At 39.3% G+C, this 21623-nt stretch overlaps 1 protein-coding gene across 1 annotated transcript in view; it reads right to left on the bottom strand.

Moving 5' to 3' along the window:
- Positions 1-1512: 1512 nt before the first annotated feature.
- The window catches only part of Hmcn1 (hemicentin 1), a 456088-nt gene continuing 435977 nt past the window's right edge, over positions 1513-21623 (bottom strand). Inside the window, exons 102-107 of the mRNA XM_057769675.1 lie at positions 21172-21297; positions 18895-19023; positions 15031-15381; positions 11148-11267; positions 4373-4499; positions 1513-2878 (exon numbers count right to left, since the gene is read on the bottom strand). Coding sequence (XP_057625658.1) covers positions 2512-2878; positions 4373-4499; positions 11148-11267; positions 15031-15381; positions 18895-19023; positions 21172-21297 — 1220 coding nt within the window. The 3' untranslated portion in view covers positions 1513-2511. The remainder of the gene's footprint in view (positions 2879-4372; positions 4500-11147; positions 11268-15030; positions 15382-18894; positions 19024-21171; positions 21298-21623) is intronic.

Raw genomic sequence — 21623 nt, 5'->3', positions numbered from 1 at the left:
TGCAGCACATCTGTCAAAGCCCTTCTGACTTTTAGTTTTCCTTGAGAAATAATGTATGATTCTAGTAGGTTTGTCTTTATATTCTACTTCATCTTTTTTCCTTGCAGCTTTTAATATTCTTTATTATGTGGGTTTAATGTTTTGATAATTATTGATATTTATGGGCAGAGGAGACTTTATTTTCTGGTCTAGTCTCTTTGATGTTTTTTATGTTTTTTGTATCTTGATAGGTGTATAGTACTTTAGGTTAGGGAAACTTTATTCTATGTCTTTGCTGAAAATATTTTCTTAGCCTTTGACCTGTTTTTTTTCTTTTCTCTACTCTTATTATTCTTAGATTTGGTCTTCTCGTAGTGTCCTGGATGTTTTATACCAGGATTTTTGTAGATTTAGTGGTTTTTTTTTTTTTTGACTAAGGTATCTATTTCTTCAATCAGGTCTTCAATGCCTTCATCTCTTGTCTTCTACTGATGAGGACTGCCTCTGAAGTTCTTAAGTTTTTCTTTTCCAGATTTCCCTCAGTTTGAGTTTCCTTTCTTGATTTTATTTCCACTTTCAGGTCTTGAACTGTTTTATTTATTTCCTTCCACTGTGTGTGTTTTCTCATATTTCTTTAAGGGATTTACTCATTAGCTGAGATGTAAGGAGACTACAGATGGATGAGAAAACTGTGAGGTTAAGTACAGAAGGAACGACACTTCTGCCATTAACTAACTGAGTGCTCTTAAGTTGCACAAGTTATCTATGCCCAAGGCCTTCTAAAATATGAAAGATAATGCCATGTATCTTGGGCTGTTGTGATGACTGGACGTTTATTTTCATCCCTAAAACTTCAGTATTTATAATGGCTGTGTGGTGGTATAAACGTAAAATGTCCTTCATAGATTCTTGTGTTTGAACCTTGGTTCCTCCTTGGTGACACTGTTTGGGAAGGTTATGGAACTGTCTAGCCCCTTCCCAGAGTCCAAAGATCCCACTAAATCACCAAATGACACCACTGCCACCTTTAGTGGGGATGTCTGAGCCCTCAGCTGAGATGTCCTTAGGTTAGAACCCCCCCCTCCATGAAGTGGAGACTCCGTTTGACCTTGAGGGTCTGCGCTCCAGGGAGGCCAGGACCTTGCTTTACCACTTCTGCCTTGCCTGCCTACCCAGCACCCACACCAACTGATACTCCCACTCCTAACACCCCAACTCCCCCAACACCTCCAGGACCCCTAGGTGGCACCTGTCACCAAGGGAGGGCTTTGGGGTTTTATGATCTGGTCCAGCTTGTTTCTCTCTGCCTCCTGAGTGTGAATGCAATGTGATCAACAAGCTTCCATGCCATCCCTGCTGTAGCCACAGCCTCCCTGCCATGGCGGGCTTTCTTCCTGTGGAACTGGATGCTGAAATGAGCCCTTTCTCGCTTAACTTCTTTTCCCCAGAGTATTTTTGTCACAGCAACAGAGAAGAAATTAATACAATCTATAAGGAAACACAGTTTGGGTTCTTAAGAAAAAGATGTGAAAATTTTATTTAGGCTGATTTCACTGTATTTTTTTTTATAAAATAATTTTATAAAAGAGTCCATCAAGATATTATATAGAAAATACACACTAAGGTAATATATACACTTCATAAAAATAGAATACATCTTGACAATTGCTTACAGAGTCTGTTACCACCATGTACAGTGTATTGACGTTTAACATGTTAACTTGAACATACATGATTACAAATATTCAAGAAATCTGTTCTATTGATATGTCTTAAAATTAAAAAATATGGAATGTAAAAGTTATGGAGCTGAGTGAATAAAAGGTTATATTGAAATGCCAAAGACCCACGCCATGGGTGACTGCCTAAAGGGGAGGTAACTTCCTGATAACATAGTGAGAGGTTCAGATAATTTCAAGAAACCACTGGGAATGTATCTTGAGTATTTGATCATGCTAAGCTCCAACAAGGATCAAACAAACTTACATCTGTACTTTATTTCAGAATAGTGGGGTTTCTTTTTTAACTTTAAAACTGACAAAAAAAACCTTGAAAGGAGATGTCTAAGTCGTATATTAATATTTAAAAAAATCTTAAATTATGCCATAAGCTTTTATCAAAACATATAATAACTGGTTTTACTCTTCTAAGAATAGCCAAATGCTGGAAAAATCTATTTGAATTAGTTTTTTTTAATATTGTTTCCATGAAAATATTCTTATCTGCTATGCTACTATACAACATCAATGACATGTCCTATGAGCTGATCAGAATAATCTTCGGGAAGGAACTGCTCCAGTGTAATAAATAAAGAAAATAACGAAGGACTCTTCTAGGCCTCACTGAAAGATACATGAGCAAAGTGGATCAGACAGACATCTCAGCAGTACCAAGGAACAAACAGGTTACAGAGTACAGCACCATTTTCAAGTTGCCAAGATTGCAACTGTTCAAGAGAGAGTTAACTGCAGGGGTCCTCGATTGCCATGATTAATGCAGTTTAAATATTCGGACTAGGTTCTGGAGTACCTCCTAGTAGGGGTAGGCAGACACCGCTATATAAACTATGAATGTGGTCTGATACTCAAGGGTCCCATTGGCACTGTAGGATAAAGCTCGAACCTTCATGCGATAGGTCTCTGCCTCTCGTAGTGGGCGTGTAGTGTACACGACTCCTTTCATATTTTCATCCCTTAGGGCAAAAGGAACAGTTGGCTCCTCATCTACTATGAGGAAAGTTGTCCTGGGATGCGTTACTCCATCCTGTGTGTATGCAACCAGCCGGATTAAATCTTGATTGGCAGCTATGCCAAACGGGAGAGAGACAAGTTTATATTCCAAGGCATATGGGCTCAAGGTACATTCCAAGTCATTGGCTGGGCAGTTCTTAAGGCAGAACCTAAGGTTAGAAAATAAATGAGATGCGCGTGGTTATACACCTCGGAGCAGGATATGACACAGGTGGTCATTATTCATGGTCACTCTTCGTGATTTGTTTACTTACAAAATGTGGCTCTCCCCATGTCCCAGATCACTAATGCAAAAGAGATGATAGGTAGCTAAGAGAATAACCCTCTACATTCAAGTATCGATATCCCAGCTCCATTAAAACCAGAAGAGTTGGAATTTCCGAAGTAAGCAAGAATACTTCAGTTCTTTTTGGTGGGGTGCTGGGATTGGATGAGGGCCTTATGCATACTAAATACATAGTCTAGCACAGCTCCAACAAGATCTCAAGAGCACTGGCCATAAAATGAAAAGTCAGTTTTACAAACAAAAGCATTGCACATTCTTGAAAACAAGGGCTTCTTAGAAAGAAGACTGTAAGCTACACGATAACATGTATCCTAATGCTGGTTGAAGGTTGAAATAGGGTATACAGTTATTTGGTTTATTTATCTTGGAACAATTAGAGGTGACTTAGGATTTCTAGTCGGGGGCATGACTTCCTTTTTAATCTTTGTTTCATATTATTTTACATTAAAAATGATTTTCCCCCTTTCATAACCCACGCTGGGTCATAATGACATTTAAATTATTTTTCTAGACATCCAGAGGGGAAAAACGCACAAAGGACTATTTTATAAAAACATGGGTTCTTTAGTCATAGTATTTTTAGATACATTGTAAACATCTATATTTTTAATCCTCTCTTTTCTTTTTCCATTCCTATGATATTAATTACAAACAGGTTTATGGAGGGTTTTGCGCAACACACACACACATGCATGCTACAGTAACTTGAGGCATTACTAGGAAGAAAACAAAGTGTGAGCTTCAGTGAGCATCTGGCAATGAGCAGGGACCATCTAAGATAAACATTATCCCTTGTTTTCAATCATCCCAGTTAGCTTGGTACCTGGACAGCATGGGGAAAAAATTAGAACAGTTTATCCAGCACCAAGAAGACTGCCAGACACCAGCAAACGTAAGGAAGACATCATCGATGGGCAGACTATCAACTCACCCATGTTTCTCTCATCTCTTGCTCCATGGTGAGTCACCATAGCAACAGAAAAAGTACTTCTTGGAACAGTTTACCTGCTGACAGTACTTACCAGCTTGAGGCAGTACAAATGAATGAGGGATTTTCAAAAGAAAGGCAGGCTCTCAACGCCATAAAGCATTTGATGCTATGGAAGAGCCCTGGATGCCACACTGTGACTCCGTGGTGGGAAGCCTCACCCAGGAAAGGTTGGCAATCACAAATGATGGTTTGGTTTACAGCGGGAGCTGCCTAATGAGTTCACCTCTTGTCCATTTATAGAAGGAACAGGCTGCATCCCCACACAATACTGATTTCCTGTAAGTGACACGTGACTATAGACAAGGCTTAGGTTGGTCAAAGAGAGGGTTCCCAGAAGCATGTCTGGGATAAGAAAGTGAAACGTACCCCAGAACAGGATCCCGTTGATAGTTGGGCGGACACGGTGTGTCAATGCACTGGTAGCTGCCTCTCATGTTGAAACACATGCGATTGGGCCCACAGCGTACATTCTGCTCCAGGCACTCATCGACATCTAGGGACCACACAAGGATACAAGGCAACATTAGTTGGGGTCACTAGGCACCATTGTAGCAGTCACTGGTATTTCACTGGCATATAGAGGCAGCTCTCAGATCTTGGTCCTCCAATGAGCTTGTTTGTCATAGCCAAGCTTCGGCCACAGAAATGGGAGCGGGATTCCTGGTTTAGTTATTTCCCCGATTGCTCTGAGGACATGTCTCTTTGATAGATGCTAAAAGTCCAAAGAAAACTAAAAGCTGCGGAAGTGAAAGGGCAGATTTTAGGAGCTCTCACAGGTCTCTTCTATTTGAAAAGCAGAACATACATAAGTTTGTCAAGGAAATAATATTAAATAATATTTTAGATACACACTGACCAAGCCAAAAGGAAAAATAATAAGGGATGAGTAAATACTTTGTAAAGTGAAGAATCTTCCTTTTTATAGTAAGAACAATCTTTGTGTTATAAGTTCAAATTGTGGGGAGCGAAGGAAGATAGTGAAAGTTAAAGGATTCACGTTGCAAACTCATGGGACACTGCTAGGTAAGTCAGATCTGAGAGAGAGAGAGAGAGAGAGAGAGAGAGAGAGAGAGAGAGAGAGAGAGAGAGAGAGAGACTGACTGTAAAAAGAAAACCCTAAGACCAAATAACTGGCCCCCCCAGGGTCCAAGTTTTATCAAACTGAGCAGAACCCAACTGCTCTGACGGCTGAGTCCGCCCCCAGCAGAGTGTCATGGGGATGCTTTCTGGAGCAACAGCAAAAACAGGGCAGAAGTATTCAAGTAAAAGACATTGTTTCTTCTTTTTTGTGGTTTCCTCACAGAGTTATTAAATGGAAACCCCAGTGTAATAAAATAAAACGCAAGACTGAAGGAAACTTTCAAGCCTTCTGAAAACGTTTTTTGTGCCATAATTCTTAATCCTGGGATAATTGGGCTCCGAGGGTGAGATGTGTGTGGCCTGGAACTGAGAGAGTTTTCTGATTGAGTGTCCACAAAACCCAATAAACACTTTGAGGTATTTTTGAGAACCTACAGTTATTATTTTGCTTAATCTTTTCACTGTGGCAGCCTGTACCTGCCTGGTGGTACACGTGGATTTCCACCAGTGTGAAGGCAGCAAGCATTATGGGTAAACAATTTCCACGTTACCATTTCCCAAGTTCACCCTTCCCACATTAATCTGCCTGAGAATTTCATGGTCTGAGATTTTCTTATACAACCTTCCTTTACCTTCCGGAGAAAGGCCGCGTGAATCCTAGGAAAAACATGAGCATACTACACGGCGATATTGCATATTGATGGACATAAAACATCATGACTACAAACCCATGACCTTAGCAATTTAAAATTAGATTTCAGTTTGAAAACAATAAGGCTTTTGAGGTTTTTTTCTGATATTCAATCTGACTGGTTTGACAATGAGTAAATATTTGATTATATAGTGGTAATCTCCCTCTAATAAACAGAGTTAAATCTGAGTTGCAAACCTTTGTTGGGAATCTATCTAGCATAGGTGCATCCTAAATGGGGACAGGATTGACACCCCTTTCGATGATTTAAGTAGCAGCGCTGGGCCTAGCGGTTCACCAGACATCATGAGAGGGAAGGCTAAGGCCTTGTCAGCTGCCTGCACATGGGATGTAGAGCATCCATCCCTCCTTCTGAGGGAAGTAGGGACTTGGGTTAAATCTGTGAAGTGTTTTTTCGAACTCTTAAACTACTTGGAGCAGTGTTAGAGAAGGCAGTGGCGATTTCGTGAGGCACTGTATCAGTCATGTATGACCCACATCAAATTCTGAATTTTTACCACTTGCATTTTTGTATTAAAACAGGTACTTTAGATTTCATTACATGCATATTGTTTCTGATTATTTACAATTTAGAAGTAGTATTCATAAAGTAAAAAAATAGTGTCTAGAGAGATAAGCCGTGATCAGAATCTTTGGTGCAGGTCACAGAATCATGAGTGAGATTTCAGCTGATAGAGCAGAAGGCTGACCACAGAATGATAGCATTCTCATGGAGATAAACACAGCTTGTAAGGCGCTGGGCCTTCCACCTTTTGTACGCCGGCTGATTCTTACAGTACATATCTTGTTAAGCCATAAGCATTCTCCCTTGGTGCAAGATTCAACGGAGTATGGATTATTGGGCATAATTATTCCCATGTACTGGTATATGGGGTCATTCCCCCTGCCCAACTCTGTGGGACCTCCAGTAGGAAATTTAGTCACACAGTTAATAACCTTGCTTCCCAATGTCTGCTTTGTTCCCTGAGATACATTAGAAGCCACCTCCCTGCAGCTGTCTTCCAGTTGGCAGGACATGCAGTCAGGAAAGGAGTCTTTCGTATAGATCACATTGGGACCTTCAAAGATAAAGGGACGTCCAAGCTCAGAGAATTCTTTGTTTTGCGTGTGTATGTAAACTGGAAACTTTACAGACTGGGAGAACAGCAGGAGCAGAGTAAAGACACTGGTGCAGAAAAGTACGTGGTGGAGAGTTCATTTCTCCTCAGATCTTCTGAGCCTGAAGGGAACACCGAGGCTGGCACTCAGAGGTCCCATACGTCTTGACTTTCTAGTTATTTGCTCTGTGCAGACATTGATGAGGTGTCTCTGCTCCTGGCCTTATTTTACAAGCTGTTTCCTTACAACAAAGAATCCCAGTGTGAAACACACTTCTATGTCAGCCGTCATTTGTCTATTACCTGTGAGTCAATTTCTAATTTTTTTTTTTTTTTTTTTTTGCCCAATGAACATGTTATATCTCTCTGACAAATTGAGGTTGTCTTAAAGATGAAATAAAAAGACATGGAGGAAAATGTGAAAGAAGTTCAGTTAGCATTATCCTAATTTCTCTTAAATTTTTCCCCCAATTTCAAAATCTTCCTTTCTCTCTAACTTTGTGCACCGAACTAATGCTTAAACAGGGAGGCTAGTAGCCTGCGGCAGCCACAAGAATTGTGTTATGGCAGCAGTGTGTGTATGATAAGAGTCGTTAGTATCATTGAGTTTCATTTGTTCAGTGTGGGTCTATAAAGAAGTACAAGAACTTATAAATACATGAGCTTGACATGAAAGTCAAGGGGACTATTGTGGGGAGGGGGAGCCAGTGAAGAAAAAGGAAGAGGGGTGGGGCAAATATGGAGGGGAAAATATGAGCAAGGTACAATAATATATGCTCATGAAAGCATCATAGTGAAACCATTATTTTGTACACTAAATTAATAAAAATATTTTTAAAAATATCAAAATATTTCCTAAACATGAGATTTAAAAATTTCCACATTATACATTCCGTCTAAACAGTCAAAATTTAATATCACTTTATAAATGTTTGCATTTTGAAGAGGTCTTTGGATGCGTCAAGCAAATATGAGAAGGTTTGTTGGCCGACAGGACTGTAGTCTATGTTGAGAAAAAATCATCTGTCTTTCGTCCATCAGAATGTCTGCTTCTCACAGGGATCTTTGTAAGTACCAGGCTGTGAGGCAGGTGACCTGCTCTATCTGTGGTCTGTGGTTCTCCTCACTGCTCTTAAGAAAGGGAGGCAAAACAAAGCACAACCAAAAGGACAAACACAAATAGAGAAATAAAGCTGGGCATGATGGTGGACCATTTAATCCCAGCACGCGGAGGCGGAGAGGCGGAGAGGCGGAGAGGCGGAGAGGCGGAGAGGCGGAGAGGCGGAGAGGCGGAGAGGCGGAGAGGCGGAGAGGCGGAGGCGGAGGCGGATGGACCTCTGGGAGTTCCAGGCAAGCTAGTGCTAAACAATGAGACCTTGTCTTGAAGAAAAATTAGAGGAACAATACTCATGTCTTCTATAATGAACCAAGTGATGATATCTGACTTTTAATAAACACCACAAGGATATTATTGGAGTAACTGAAGTGGAGGCAATAATATAAATATCCCTGCTACATGAAGAGAATGGCATGAGTTATAAAGATTTCATATCAACAGCATTAGAAAATATGATGTATCTAAGCAATTGCTTCTAAATAATTAAAAATAATCCAGGATAATATACTAGGAACATCTGTATTATAGAAAGTGTAAGTAACCTGGACTCTTGATAAACATGCATTATGTCTTAAAAAACGGAGAAGACTGCTGGGCAGTGGTGGCACACGCCTTTAATCCCTGCGCTCAGGAGGCAGAGACAGGCGGACTTCTGTGAGTTGGAGGCCAGCTTGATCTACAGAGCAAGTTCCAGAACAGGTTTCAAAGCTACAGAGAAAAATTGTCTTGAACACCCCTCAAAAAAAAAAAAAAAAAAAAAAAAAACCAAAACAAAAATGTAGAAGTCAGAACTCCTTTCAAATGCACTGTCAATATAATATTTTTTTTCTTTTAAAAAGCATATCCTTTTTTAATAGTTTTCAAACTAAGCATTATTTGTCATGGATAAAAGTCTATTTGAGTTTTCTTTTTTTGATATTTGTGGTGCATGAAGTCTGGCTGAGGTTCTTTTAGTTTGTCCTTGTTGATTTTTAGTCACATCTTGATTGGTCACACTTTTTGTAATTTTTAATTTTATAGCCGATGACTTCCACTTTTGACAGAATTCTCTGTCTTTGTTTCCTATGATACTGTCCACTGTAATTTCCTGGCTCTTACTGACAAGGCCATTACCACAGTATAAAGCTTAAAAAAATTCCCGGATGAAAAACAGCCTCTTGCTCCTTGTAAATGCCTCAAACACTTTCTAAAGCTATAAAGAGACCCCTAAGCGATTCTTTAAAAAATTCTCTAAAAGGCAGAACTGCTTTCTCTCATGTCTTTTTAAAACCACAAAAGTATGTAACCCCATTTCCACTGCAAACGCTTCCCTGACACCTGGTTCTGATTTGTTCACAGCATTTTCCACTCTGTAGCTCAAATGAAAACTGAAAAAATGTTTTGAACTAAATGAAGGCAATTAAAAAAAATGGCATGATTTAGAAAGAGGAGAAGTCTCTCTAATGAGTGTATCACATAACCCTTTAACTTTGCTTAAGGGATTTTGTGGTTCAGTTGATAATTCTAAATGCCTTGGTATTTGCCCTGCATCCTTTGGTGCCTGAGAGAGCTGTAGGAAGAGTAGTTGTAATTTGGGTACTGGTGCTCTTAATTTTTTTTTAAAGTTTGAGACAAGGTCTCATTATGCAGCCCCGGCTGGCCTCAAACTTACAGTGATCTGCTTGCCTTTGCCTACAGGGCGCTGGGATGAAAAGGCATTTGCCACCAAACCCAGTGACACCGGCGTTCTTTTAGAAAGGTGTCTGGGCTGAGTCAGTTCTAGAGTACGGAGAGTTATCACTTCTAGTTCCTGCTCCTGAGTAAACTGCCTGTAGTGTTCACAGCACCGTAGAAAAAATAACAGGGCATTCCAGAATATACAATCTGAGGTGTAGTCTTGACTGCACTAGGATATTGGGGTTTGTACAATCATCTTAAGTAGTAGTTTTATTTGTATACATGTCTGGGAATCATATGCATGTTTCTGACTCCAGTTATTGTGTAAGGTATATTCTTAATAATGTTCAGTGATTGATGGATGAGAGCAAAGGCTCTACTGAGTTCAGACTTCTTCTCCAGCCCCAACAACCTAAATGGGTAACCTCAGACAGTATTACGAGTAGGGAAGAGAATGCCTCTTGGTACATCAGGTAAAGCCATCCTTGCTACAGGTCTTGGTTTCCAGGGCACATCTACAAACTGCATTCCAAGCAAGTCTTTTGTGAAGTTGAAAAAGGGAAAATTCAGTCTCAATTTTATTGCAACTGACAAAATACTCTCTTAAAGATTTTACAGGTATACTTTTCAAAAGGATAGTTTGTATAGGATGGAAATTAATAAAACTCAGTGACATACATCATGCTTAGATTTTTTTTCATAAAATTGAGGGAGGTTCTCAGAAGAGAGTAATAGGCTATTTCTTTTCAATCTAAGTATATTACAGTATAACAAACCACAAAAGTACTCTTTTTTTGTTTTCCACAAAAAAACCAAGGAAATCTGGTGATTGGTATTTTTACCTCCTATTTTCACTATGCTTTTCCCTCGACCTCACTATGGAACCTATACATCAGTATTTGGATTTATTTACTTTTGTCTGCATTAGAATGCAAGCTCTTAAAGGGAATGACTACCAAGTCATTTGTTTTCATCCTTTACCTCCAGCGGAACTGGTATATGATCGTGAGTGAGTCTTCATTTGTAGACTCCAAGAATGAAGAGGTTATCACCATTTCTTTACTGATCACCCTGGAAACAAATCTAACAAGAGAATACAGAGTGGTCCCTCACCCTGTCAGTAGTCAGTGTACTAATTCCTCTTCTCATTTTCCCTTCCGCCCTTGCCAAATGGTGCAAAAACTTTTTTGGCAAGATGTGACGTGTTCCCTTTAAGTAAGAAAGATCTCTAATATGAATTGGGTTAAAGATTCTTCAAGGAAGACAACACCAAGTATGTGCCCCAATTACTTTCCTTCACGGAGCCACTTCTCTCTTGCTTTTCTTCCTCCCAGAAGTATTGCTTAGATTCACATCTGACAAATGAGTATGGAGGAAGAGGAGCAGCCAGGAGAATAATTATTTACAAAATCTTCTCATGTCTTCTACCATCATTTTTAATGTCAAACTGGAGCAATGAACACTCTAGGCTCTTCTCACCTTGGCATGTTTTCCCATTGAGCATGAGTCGATAGCCGGGTGGGCAGACACACTGGTAGCTTCCAATGGTATTTTTACACTCATGTTGACAAGTATCTCTGTTCTGACATTCGTCAATATCTGTTCAGAAAGAAAACAGAGTGTATAGTGATGCCAAATGTATGCAGAATCAATAGCAGAGCCATCAATACAATTGGCTGACATAAGATACATTTCCTGCCAGTTTTACATTCATGCTTAGAGCTATTATTCATCAGAGTATGCTTTTAGTGATATAAATGTTAATTTTGTTACAATATGCACCATACTATTTTATAATGTACAAACAGTTCTTTATCATCATACATGCACCTATATGTACTGAAACCTCAACTTTGTCTTTTTTTGTTGTTGCTAAGTTGTATTAAAATGATAGGGGTGACAGATTTGTATAAGATCCTAAACCACCAAAGAACTAACCTTGTGCTAGAATAGGAAAATTTACCTGGAAGTTTCTTTTGATATTACATGGAAAAAGAGGTATCCATTTTTAAAATTATTATTTTATTATTTTGTGTGCATGAGTGTTTTGACTACATGTATGTCTGTGTATCATGGCTGTGCACTACATATGGAGTCCAAAAGAGGAATTGATTCCCTGGGACAGGAGTTACAAACTGTTTCAAGATGGTTTGTGGATCAAGATGGTTTGTGGGAATCAAACCCAGCTCATTTAGAAGAGCAGCCAAAACTCATAACCATCTTTCCAGCCCCTGTTTTTATTTCATGTAAACTTTAGACATCAGTCTCTCTCTCTCTGCATCTTCTCCTGACGTCTATACATAGCTTTCCCATATGCAGGTATTTTCAAGTGAAAATGTTTCCATATTTGTGAGAAACAGTTCTCAATCTCTTTATATAATGGCAAAGTATCAGTGGCAAGTACATGTCTATAGCTGTGCTAAGTTGGGCAGCCCTTTAACGTCTCGAGATATCAGTCAGTTCTTCTGCCAAAAGGGAACATGGAGACCACCTATTCTGCTTGGGTTTGTTGGAAGATTCTTACACTGCAACAAGTGGGAAAACATTTATAAACCACCAGGGAGGTGTTATCATTGAATCAATAAATATTACACACACACACACACACACAATTGAAAGTATAGTGAAAGTAGACGATAATTCAAGTTTAGCATTTGTTTTTGTATTCCAATTGCGATTTGTTTGGATCATCTCTCTCATGGTCCGAGTGCACACTACCCAATGGAACACTGAAGAACGTGATGACGTGGGAGCAGGAGTGCGGAAGTGTAGGGATAAAGATAAGACAAAGTGAGGCCTGGGAGATGTCTCAGAGCATGGATCTGCTCTCGTTGTGTGCTTTGCGCATGCTGAAAAGAAATTGTAATGATTCAAAATCTGGTAATGATTCATATTCAGCAAATATTCACTTCCCATGTTGATACATCATTTTAGCTAACAAAATATTCATTTCATAATTTGTGTGAGTTATTTTTGTCTTTCCTCTTTGAATATTTGCTTTAATCTAAAACAACAACAGAAATTCAAATGATTTTGAACTGGAAGTCGTTAACACGGAGCTTCACAACATGAATTTTAAAATGGCCGAGTGTGACTTCTGCTTTCACAGCTGAAGCAAAGCTCATTATTTCTGTCAAGCCTCATGATCAATTGTTTAAAAACTAAAATTTTCTCAAATCTCACAAGATTCCACAGGGTCAATTTAATCCTTTTGTAACTTGTCTGTCCCAGATGGTTAATTAAAGGCAGTCTGTGTTTGCTGTAAGTTGCTTTTCTTAGATGATTCCAGAGCTGTCTGCAGCCCCAGTGCGAATATCTTTATTAGCCCCAATAAAATGTTCACCATATTTTAGGAAATATCCAAACTTCTTCATTATCTCCCCAGCAAGTGGAAAGATTCATAGGTTATTGAGTTATAAAAGCTGACTTTAGATTTTCCATGACTGATATATTCACTCTAAAATAGTCTTGAACAATGTATGCCTATCAAAGGAAGATAATTCTGATGCACATACTATTGGTGTAAAACAAACATCAAGAAGGAAAAACTTCATTAGTCTCAGCATGATGGAAAGGAGAGAGCTGGGTTACTAGACTCTAAACGATGGGGCTGTGGCTATTGGCAATGATGGAAAGGAGGGAGTTGGGCTATTAGACTCTGTATGTGGGGATGCAGCTACAGGCAATGATGGAAAGGACAGAGTTGTTACTATGATAACCTTTCTAATACTGTTGTTTACCTTCAGATGTTAGAGCACAGCAATCAGGTGATGCATGATGTGAGGGTGTGGTTTAGTTCACTTAAAGCATGGACACAAGCAATGATTTTGAGGAAAGAATAAAAATAGAACAGAAAATAAGAACTTGTCCAAAATGAAGACAAAAGTGGAATGGTGGCAGGCTATAGAATTCCACCAGTAAGAATAACTGGTCAGAAGACATTCTGGAAGGCAATATGTCACTAAATGACGAGTGAAAAGTTTTCACTAGAGACAAGAATTAGCTCAGAACTGTAAGTGTGGAGAGCAGCCAAACACTCAAAATGATGTGAGACACAGAGAATTAGTGGCTGTGGGGTATTTGTTCCCACGGGACCACATGTAGGGCATTGCTAATGAATGCATTGACGTTTGAAGCATTTGCCATTGACTGTGTTTACAGTTTTGGAAAGCTCATCACAGAACAAAGTTCCTATTACCATAATCATAAATTTTAAGTACACCAGGATAACTAGAAAGAAAAGCATTGGAAAAACATGAATGCAATAGCCGAGTATGAAGCTCACGGTTTTAGAGGATCTGGAAGATATAGCTTAGCCCAGTCAATAGGAGAATCTGGGTCTACCTAAAGCTGACCAAGGAAACAGGTCAGAAAAGATAATAGGATGGAGAAGAGTAGAAAAAGAAATGAAAAAAAAGTCAGAAGGAGAAGAAAACCTTAAAACACTAAAAAGTTTAAACAGAAAGTTCGTGCCACAAAGGAGAAGCAACGTGTAGAGCGTGTGAAGAGAGCTGTGCGGCTGGGCTAATGGTCTCTGAATTTTAACAGGATTTCTTCCTCGCTGCCTTCTTTTCCTGTTTGCTCTCTTTTGCCATCTAACAAAACAGTGGTGCTAACTGCTATTTGCTCATCCTTCTTGATGCCTTAGCTCACTGACATGCAAACTATAGCTGCCTACTAACGCTTGAGTTAAATATACAGCAGATGGCAATGTTTACAACTTAGCTGAAAAGAAAGTCTCAGTTTTTCAGGGGAAAATTACAGTTAATGTTTGTAAAATTAAGTTACCAACTTATGAGTTTAGATAAAGATACTAAGCACACATATTCTGGACAAATGAAAACAAATCTTGCTCTGGATCCTATTATCTTTCTATTCGTAAACATCCAAAATAATCGAATTGAGGAATTCCATTGTGAGGATGTTGGCTGTTAGGCAGAGCACCCGACTGAGTCACTAAAACTTTCATATCTAAGCCACTGGTTTTGCATCAGATGAACCTACCATCTGATCGCTTCATCTTATGTGACAACATATGTAGCGTCCTAAAACTCACATTATGAACAACACTGACATTTATATGTATGTAGGACTTAATTCAGTAACACTTTTAGAGAGTGGTCAGAAAGTGAAACAATACAACACAAAAGATTATTAGAATGCACACATGCAAATACAACATTTATTTAGATCAAGTCTATGATCACCATAGGTGCCAGCATAAACGTCTTAAAACTTTGAGTCCGCCCAGACTTGAGATCAAATGTAGCTCAGGGCCCCAAACACAGGTGTTACAGACATGCTTAGACTCTGGACAAGAAGTGAGCTCACAGAAAGGAAATGCAATATGGCTGACATTTACCTACACATGTCTCATGGTTTGCCTCAGAGCCTTCAGGGCAAGTTTTCCTAAGAGTCCTTCTATTCCTGGAGAAAGACGCTCTGCTGTTTCTATACTCAGAGTAGGAGCTGTAGATCTGGGAGTGCTGTCTGTAATGCTGCGGAGGTTGATAGTCACTTCTCACAGGGGAGAACCGGGCAAGGTTATAGCTACTGTACTGAGTGCCATAATCCGACAGCCTCTCCAATCCAGCGCAAGATTTCCCATCCCCTAACAAGTGTTGTCCTGGTGGACAGACACACTTGAAGCTGCCGGGGCTGTTGGAGCACTGATGTGCACAGAGTTTAGGTAGTTGCTCACATTCATTAATGTCTGCTCGTGTGCCATGATACATAAAAGAGAGAGAAAAAAGCATATATACACACAAAACAATCAGTCTGTGAAACAAACTAAAGACATCACATTACTCTCGGTGATAATGCCAAGGTTTTAATCACTCAGTTATGCATACTTAGAAAGAATCTGTGCCTTTTCCTATGAGCTTTTTTCCTATGCACACATTTTCTTTAAACAACCATTCCAGACACTAGCTCTGGGAATCCATTTTCCCTCTCCATTACTGTTATAGCTTTAAGACCCAGTCGGCAGTTTCAGCCTTGCCCTCTTGACTTCAAAGTAAATCCAAGCTTGGATGTGTATCTATTTGGGCTAAGCCGACACACATCTTTATATGTAGCATGCAAGATTGTCATTTACATATTTCATCTTATTTTAGGCTATTAATACCATAATGGATTTAATTATGGAAAAATTATAAACCCCACTCTCAGCTTTCTGAATTAAACTAGATAGGGACATGCTACAATATTAAAAATGTTTCATCTTCCTTTGAGAGTAAGATGCAAAAGGGATGAAATCTAAAGTAGAGTAATTTATAATGAAACAAAATTATTTAAATGTCTGTGTATGTCCCAATAAAATGATATGCATATACATCAAAAATTTTCTTTTTATAATGATTTATCTTATTCTTATTTTACTCATGTGTATGTGTGTGTTTTTTCCATGTGTTTGTGGGTGCCCTCAAAGGCCAGAAGAGGGTATAGGCCCCTTCGAGCTGGAGTTGAAGGCACTTGATATGGGTGCTGGGAACTGAACTTGGCTCTTAACTACCGAACCACTCTCCAGTCTTTCCTTTCTCTCCTTTGACTAACATATCCCTCAAATATACTTCTAGCTTTTCTGGTTGGTTGGCACTGTGGGAAGCACTCATGGGCTTAGATCTAGTTTTTATGGCTCTATAAAGATCCGTGTGCTCATTTATTTATTTTCTTTTTTGTTGAATACATTTTTTATTTTTTAAAAATTTATTTATTTTCTTAAATAAGTGAGGTTTGTCTTTCCACATTGATCGTGGACCTAGTAACTGATTCCCTACCTAGCGGCAGGAGGGCCCATTTCCAAATGAAACTTACCTCACACAGGCCTCTCCTTGTCTTCCTATTACAGTTTGAGGAAAATCTAAGCTCTTTGCTCTGGCCTCTTTGTCGTCTGCCCAGCTGTGCTCTAATATCCCAGGCCCCTGTAGACCCCTCTGCATGTGAGCAGTGTGACCCCATCTGCAAGGCTGTGTGGCCTGTTTCTCTTTAGCTTCTGTTTAAACCTTCACACACTGGTTGCCCCTTCAGCCCACTCTCTAGTGAAGTGCCACTCACCCTGGCCTGTAGTACTATTTCCCCGGCCCTGTTTGAGTTTCTTAGATTATTTATCATAGTCTAAACGTGTACTCATATTTATCCTGGAAGTCCCTTTCTCCCCATGGAAGGTAAACACCATGAGGACAGAAACCTGTTCTTCAGTGTTTAGTGCTAATTTCCACGGCCGAGAACACCAGGCAGAACAAACGAAGTGCTCAGTAAACTCTTCTTGAAATAAAGAAGCAGTGGGTGTTGGTGCCTGGCCAAGTCCGGTCACTGACAAAATGTGTCATATAAGGAGCTGTGTCTGGGGTGCAGAGAAGCCTGAGCTCAAAGGCTGAAGGAATCGCTATTCTGTGGGTCCAGGGAGGGCTGGAATTATGTGTCAGGTTTGCACTCAACCATCTTCACTACTTTTCCTGCGGTCAAAGTTTCAGGTGCATGCGTTCTGCGGTAACTACAAGCTGGAAGCTTTTGTTTCCAATTATTAATTCTGATTTAATAGTTAAGCCACATTCATTTTCTTCCCAGATATTAAGGGAACGAAGGCACAGAATCACATTTTACTAAGATAAAAACTCATCATATCTTTGAAAATTTAGAAATGTTTTCCTTTTTACTTATATGTCAACAAATGAAGTGTTTCTTCGCAGCTCATTCTGAAAGCTGAAAATCGGGAAACAAAACTAAATTCTTCAATCCATTATTACAGTGGCAGGAAAATATTAGAAAATGTTTAAAAGTAAGAGTTTGTTTTAAAACCCATTCTAGAAAGCAAAAATTAAAATGAACATTTTAAACTCTTCAGGGTGATGGCCTTTCTTTCTTCCTCAATACAATGTTAGATTTGCAACTACTGATTCAAGTCCTGAACAAATAAACATTCCACTTCATACATTAGTGTAAGGGCTATTCAAGACATTCAATTACAAGATCTAGACAGACATTATGTGTTATATAATGTAAGCTCTAATCTCTAATCAGAAGGATAAAATGATTTGTTACACATTTCTCCCATTAATATAATAATTTTTAAAAGTGGTCCTGGCATGAGCATTTGCTATGTGCAAAGTACTATGCTAAGACCAATATAAAAACAGATGAACTGAGATTTTATAGAGGGATTTGCTTGTAAATTGTTTAATAGAAAAATGAGGCAACCAATTGCAAAAACAGATTATAAGACCCCAAAGCAAATATCAAAACACCATTAGTTTAAAGTCTATATAGTGTTTTACTTCACTTAAATAATATGGTAAGGAATGATTTAATAGCTCATTTTCTTGATTACACATGTACTAATTTCTAAAAAGTATGTGGTTATTGTGTGTGTGTGTGTGCACGTACATGCATGTGTACACACATGTGAAAGACAGAGAGGGGCCTCTATTCCTCTCTGCCTTGTGGCCTAAAGACTTTGAAGCTCATGGTTTTGGCTCGGCTGGCTGGCCAGTGAACTCCCAGCACTCACCTGCTTCTGCTCCCCAATACTAAGCTTATAGGCAAACAAGGACATGTGCAGTTGGTTTTCTTTTTTTTCTTTGAATTCCCAATGGGAGCTAGGGGTTCAAACTCAGGTTTCCAGGCTTGCACAAGCAAGCACTTTAATCCACTGAGCCAGCTCATGGTTATCTTCTCCAGACATTTCCCAGAAAGATAGGCTTACTGCCTTACTCTGTTGTCCAGCAGGACTCAGATGGAAACAAACTGACTCTTGGAAGAACTGAATGAGATATTTTTAGTTCATAGAATGGCATACAGTGAACACAACATATTTTAGATAATGTAATAATTACCGGTTCACTTAAATTGAGTGTTCATGTCTTAATATCTTATGCCTAAACTTTCATACTACATATACATATATTTCCTAACTTATAAAATGTATTTATGTCACATGCATAGAGAAGTAATAAGATAATCACAAGAATCAAGCTGCCATGGCTGTTATATTGGAAGTTCACTTTGACATATACATTACTTAGGAAGCACTCAGGAAATGGCCATAATATTACTTGAAATGCCAAAATAAATTAAATTCAATGTGAAGTCTCTGAGGCAGTAACCACACTACGTTACAACTTACACATCCACTAGGTATAGCAAGAGAGCCTGACCATATGTGTCTAGTAAGGTCGGGTAACCCTATCAGCAGCTGTATTACTCTGGAATTGTCTTGATAACTTACCAATACAGGGTCTTCCAACTCCTTGGGACCGATAACCCCTTGGGCATGCACACCGGTAGCTGCCTCTCGTGTTCTCACATATTTGGTTATATCTGCACTGGTGGGTCCCATCTTTGCACTCATCGATGTCTACAGACATGGGGGCAATAAAAAGCAACATTTCTTCTTCAAACCTCAAGTCATCATACTTAGGATTCACGTTCTGCTGATGGTTAGAGTTTGTGTTTCTCACTGATCACTGAGAGTGTTAAATTAGGACTTAGGACTTGGGAGTCAGCAAGGACTGGGTTCAACTCTCAGCACCGCCATTGTTAACCAGCCCTCCCTACCCCCTTGTTAACCAGCCCTCCCTACCCCCTTGTTAACCAGCCCTCCCTACCCCCTTGTTAACCAGCCCTCCCTACCCCCTTGTTAACCAGCCCTCCCTACCCCCTTGTTAACCAGCCCTCCCTACCCCCTTGTTAACCAGCCCTCCCTACCCCTTGTTAACCAGCCCTCCCTACCCCCTTGTTAACCAGCCCTCCCTACCCCCTTGTTAACCAGCCCTCCCTACCCCTTGTTAACCAGCCCTCCCTACCCCCTTGCTTCCTACTGTGGGAAGAGTTTTGTTCTTTGTTTTTGATTTTGCTTCTTTACTGTACTTCAATTTCTTTGGCCCTCTTATTTGTTCCAAAGGTCATTGTGTAGGCAGATTTGGAGTCATAGAGCTACATGGCTTCTGGTCCCCAGTCCCACAGCTGCAGCTGCCAGCTGGACACCCGCCACTTCCTCTCTGAGCTGCACTGCAAAGCCAGCATGCTCCACTCTTACCCTTACCCTCTCCTTTACAGCAACAGCGTTCCTTCGGAGTCAACCATAGCTGCTAGTCTCAGAGTCATCTTTAAGTTATTTTTGCAGCTGGGCAGTTCGGTAGCCTTCAGCTGAAGCCATAGATCTCCACATTTACATTCTCACTGAGCCAGACTTCTGCTGTTGCTTCTTATTCTGGTATTTCAGTCCATGTCATTTCTAAAACCTTAGACCTAATTGTAGAGTCAATACTCCTAAAACCAGACACTGGTGGATGCTGTGGCATGTGATGCTCAGAACGGGCTGCTGCTCCACTCAGTTAGCTATCTGCACAGCATTAGAGCTACAAAGTATTTGGAAGGTGACGGTCCAATACTGGGCCCTAGAAGTTGTTAGGTTTACAAACCTTCTTTGCACCTCAATTAGCAACAAGAGGTCGGTATTCCATATCTAGTTATTTCTTGTGAATACAGGGACTTCTTGCCTTCCCTTTCATCACAAGTTAACAGTCCGGTCAAATTGAAATTTAAATGCCATAACTTCCAGGGTGCTTTTGATAGTCTCACATATGATAGCACGATTGCTCTCTTGGGCACTGCTCAATTTCATTTGTACCTTTTATGGTATTTTCATTTTACCTTGTATTGCAGAATTCTTCCCCGCCTATTTTCTTTTATAGGAGAGTAAACCAAATTTACTCTTTGTTTTTATTTATTATTATATTTACTTATTCCACATGCTACCACACACGTGGAAGACAGACGACAACTTCTGAGAGTTAGATCTCTCCTTCCACCACGTGGGTCTCAGGGATTGAATCCAGGTGGTCTGGCTTGATTATAGGACTCTTTACCTGCTGATCTATCTCCCTCTCCCCCTTGTTTTTTATTAATTACTGTAGTTTTTAGTTTTACTGATTCATGTAGGCTGGTACAGAATAGATAAACAAAGAAGAAACTTAGAAGAAGCAAAACTTATTTTATATTCTTAGTTGAAAATCAATGACATCTGGTGATTCTGTAAGCTGGTATGGAATAGACAAGAAATAAAGCTGAGGTCAATAGAATTTGTATATTTTCTTCCTCTTGATTTAATATTTAAAACAGTTCTAGAATGATTATATTTTAAAATAAATGTCTACAAATATATTTTTCTTGAGCTTTGCTGTGAAGTTCTAAGAAGATATGCTAAATTTAAAGTTAAAAATGGCATGAGTTAATTCTAATCCATGTAGACACTAAACTTTGTAAAAAAATGTATGATGGATGGGAGCTTAAAATGGTTGCAAGTTCACACAATGAGCTTCCTTTCCCTTGTATGCATGATGTGGGGATTCTGGAGCTCAAACATGCCAGGCCCTAGGGAAACTGATGGAGAAGGACCTTCTTGTTAAATCAGTTTATGTCATCATCCTATTCTAGAGTAGATGCCTTCCTTAACTTGTTGTTGTTAAAAAGTTCTCTGTCAGGGAACTAGCATGGCACTCACCAATGCAGGTCCCATTTTCAGCCTTGGTCATTCCGTTTGGACAAAGATCAATGCACTTAAAGCCACCACGGGTGTTCTTACAGTGCTGGTCTTGTCTGCACACGTTCTGTCTACATTCGTTCACATCTTGATAAAAGAACAACAGTAACACAAACAAAGTAAATGAATGATTCCACTTTTCTGGAGGAGAAAAGGTTCCTTAGTAAGGCAATTATAAATTAATATACATGTGTGTAACACAATTGCTGCACTTGGTAAAAGGGATTAAGTCTAACAAGGTATATTAATTCATTTTACTTTAAATCAGAATGAGAAAGTATTGATTCACAGAGTTGGTAGATATCCTTATATATGATATAAACTTAATATGCATATATACATATAGATGTATATATAAATTAATGTGTACACATATATACATATATATTCACACACATACACATAAATATATA

This window comes from Chionomys nivalis, chromosome 5 (assembly GCF_950005125.1).
Source record: "Chionomys nivalis chromosome 5, mChiNiv1.1, whole genome shotgun sequence".
NCBI classification, from domain to species: domain Eukaryota; kingdom Metazoa; phylum Chordata; class Mammalia; order Rodentia; family Cricetidae; genus Chionomys; species Chionomys nivalis.
The sequence above is the reverse complement of the archived record's forward strand: the minus strand, read 5'-3'. Positions and strand labels throughout refer to the sequence as shown.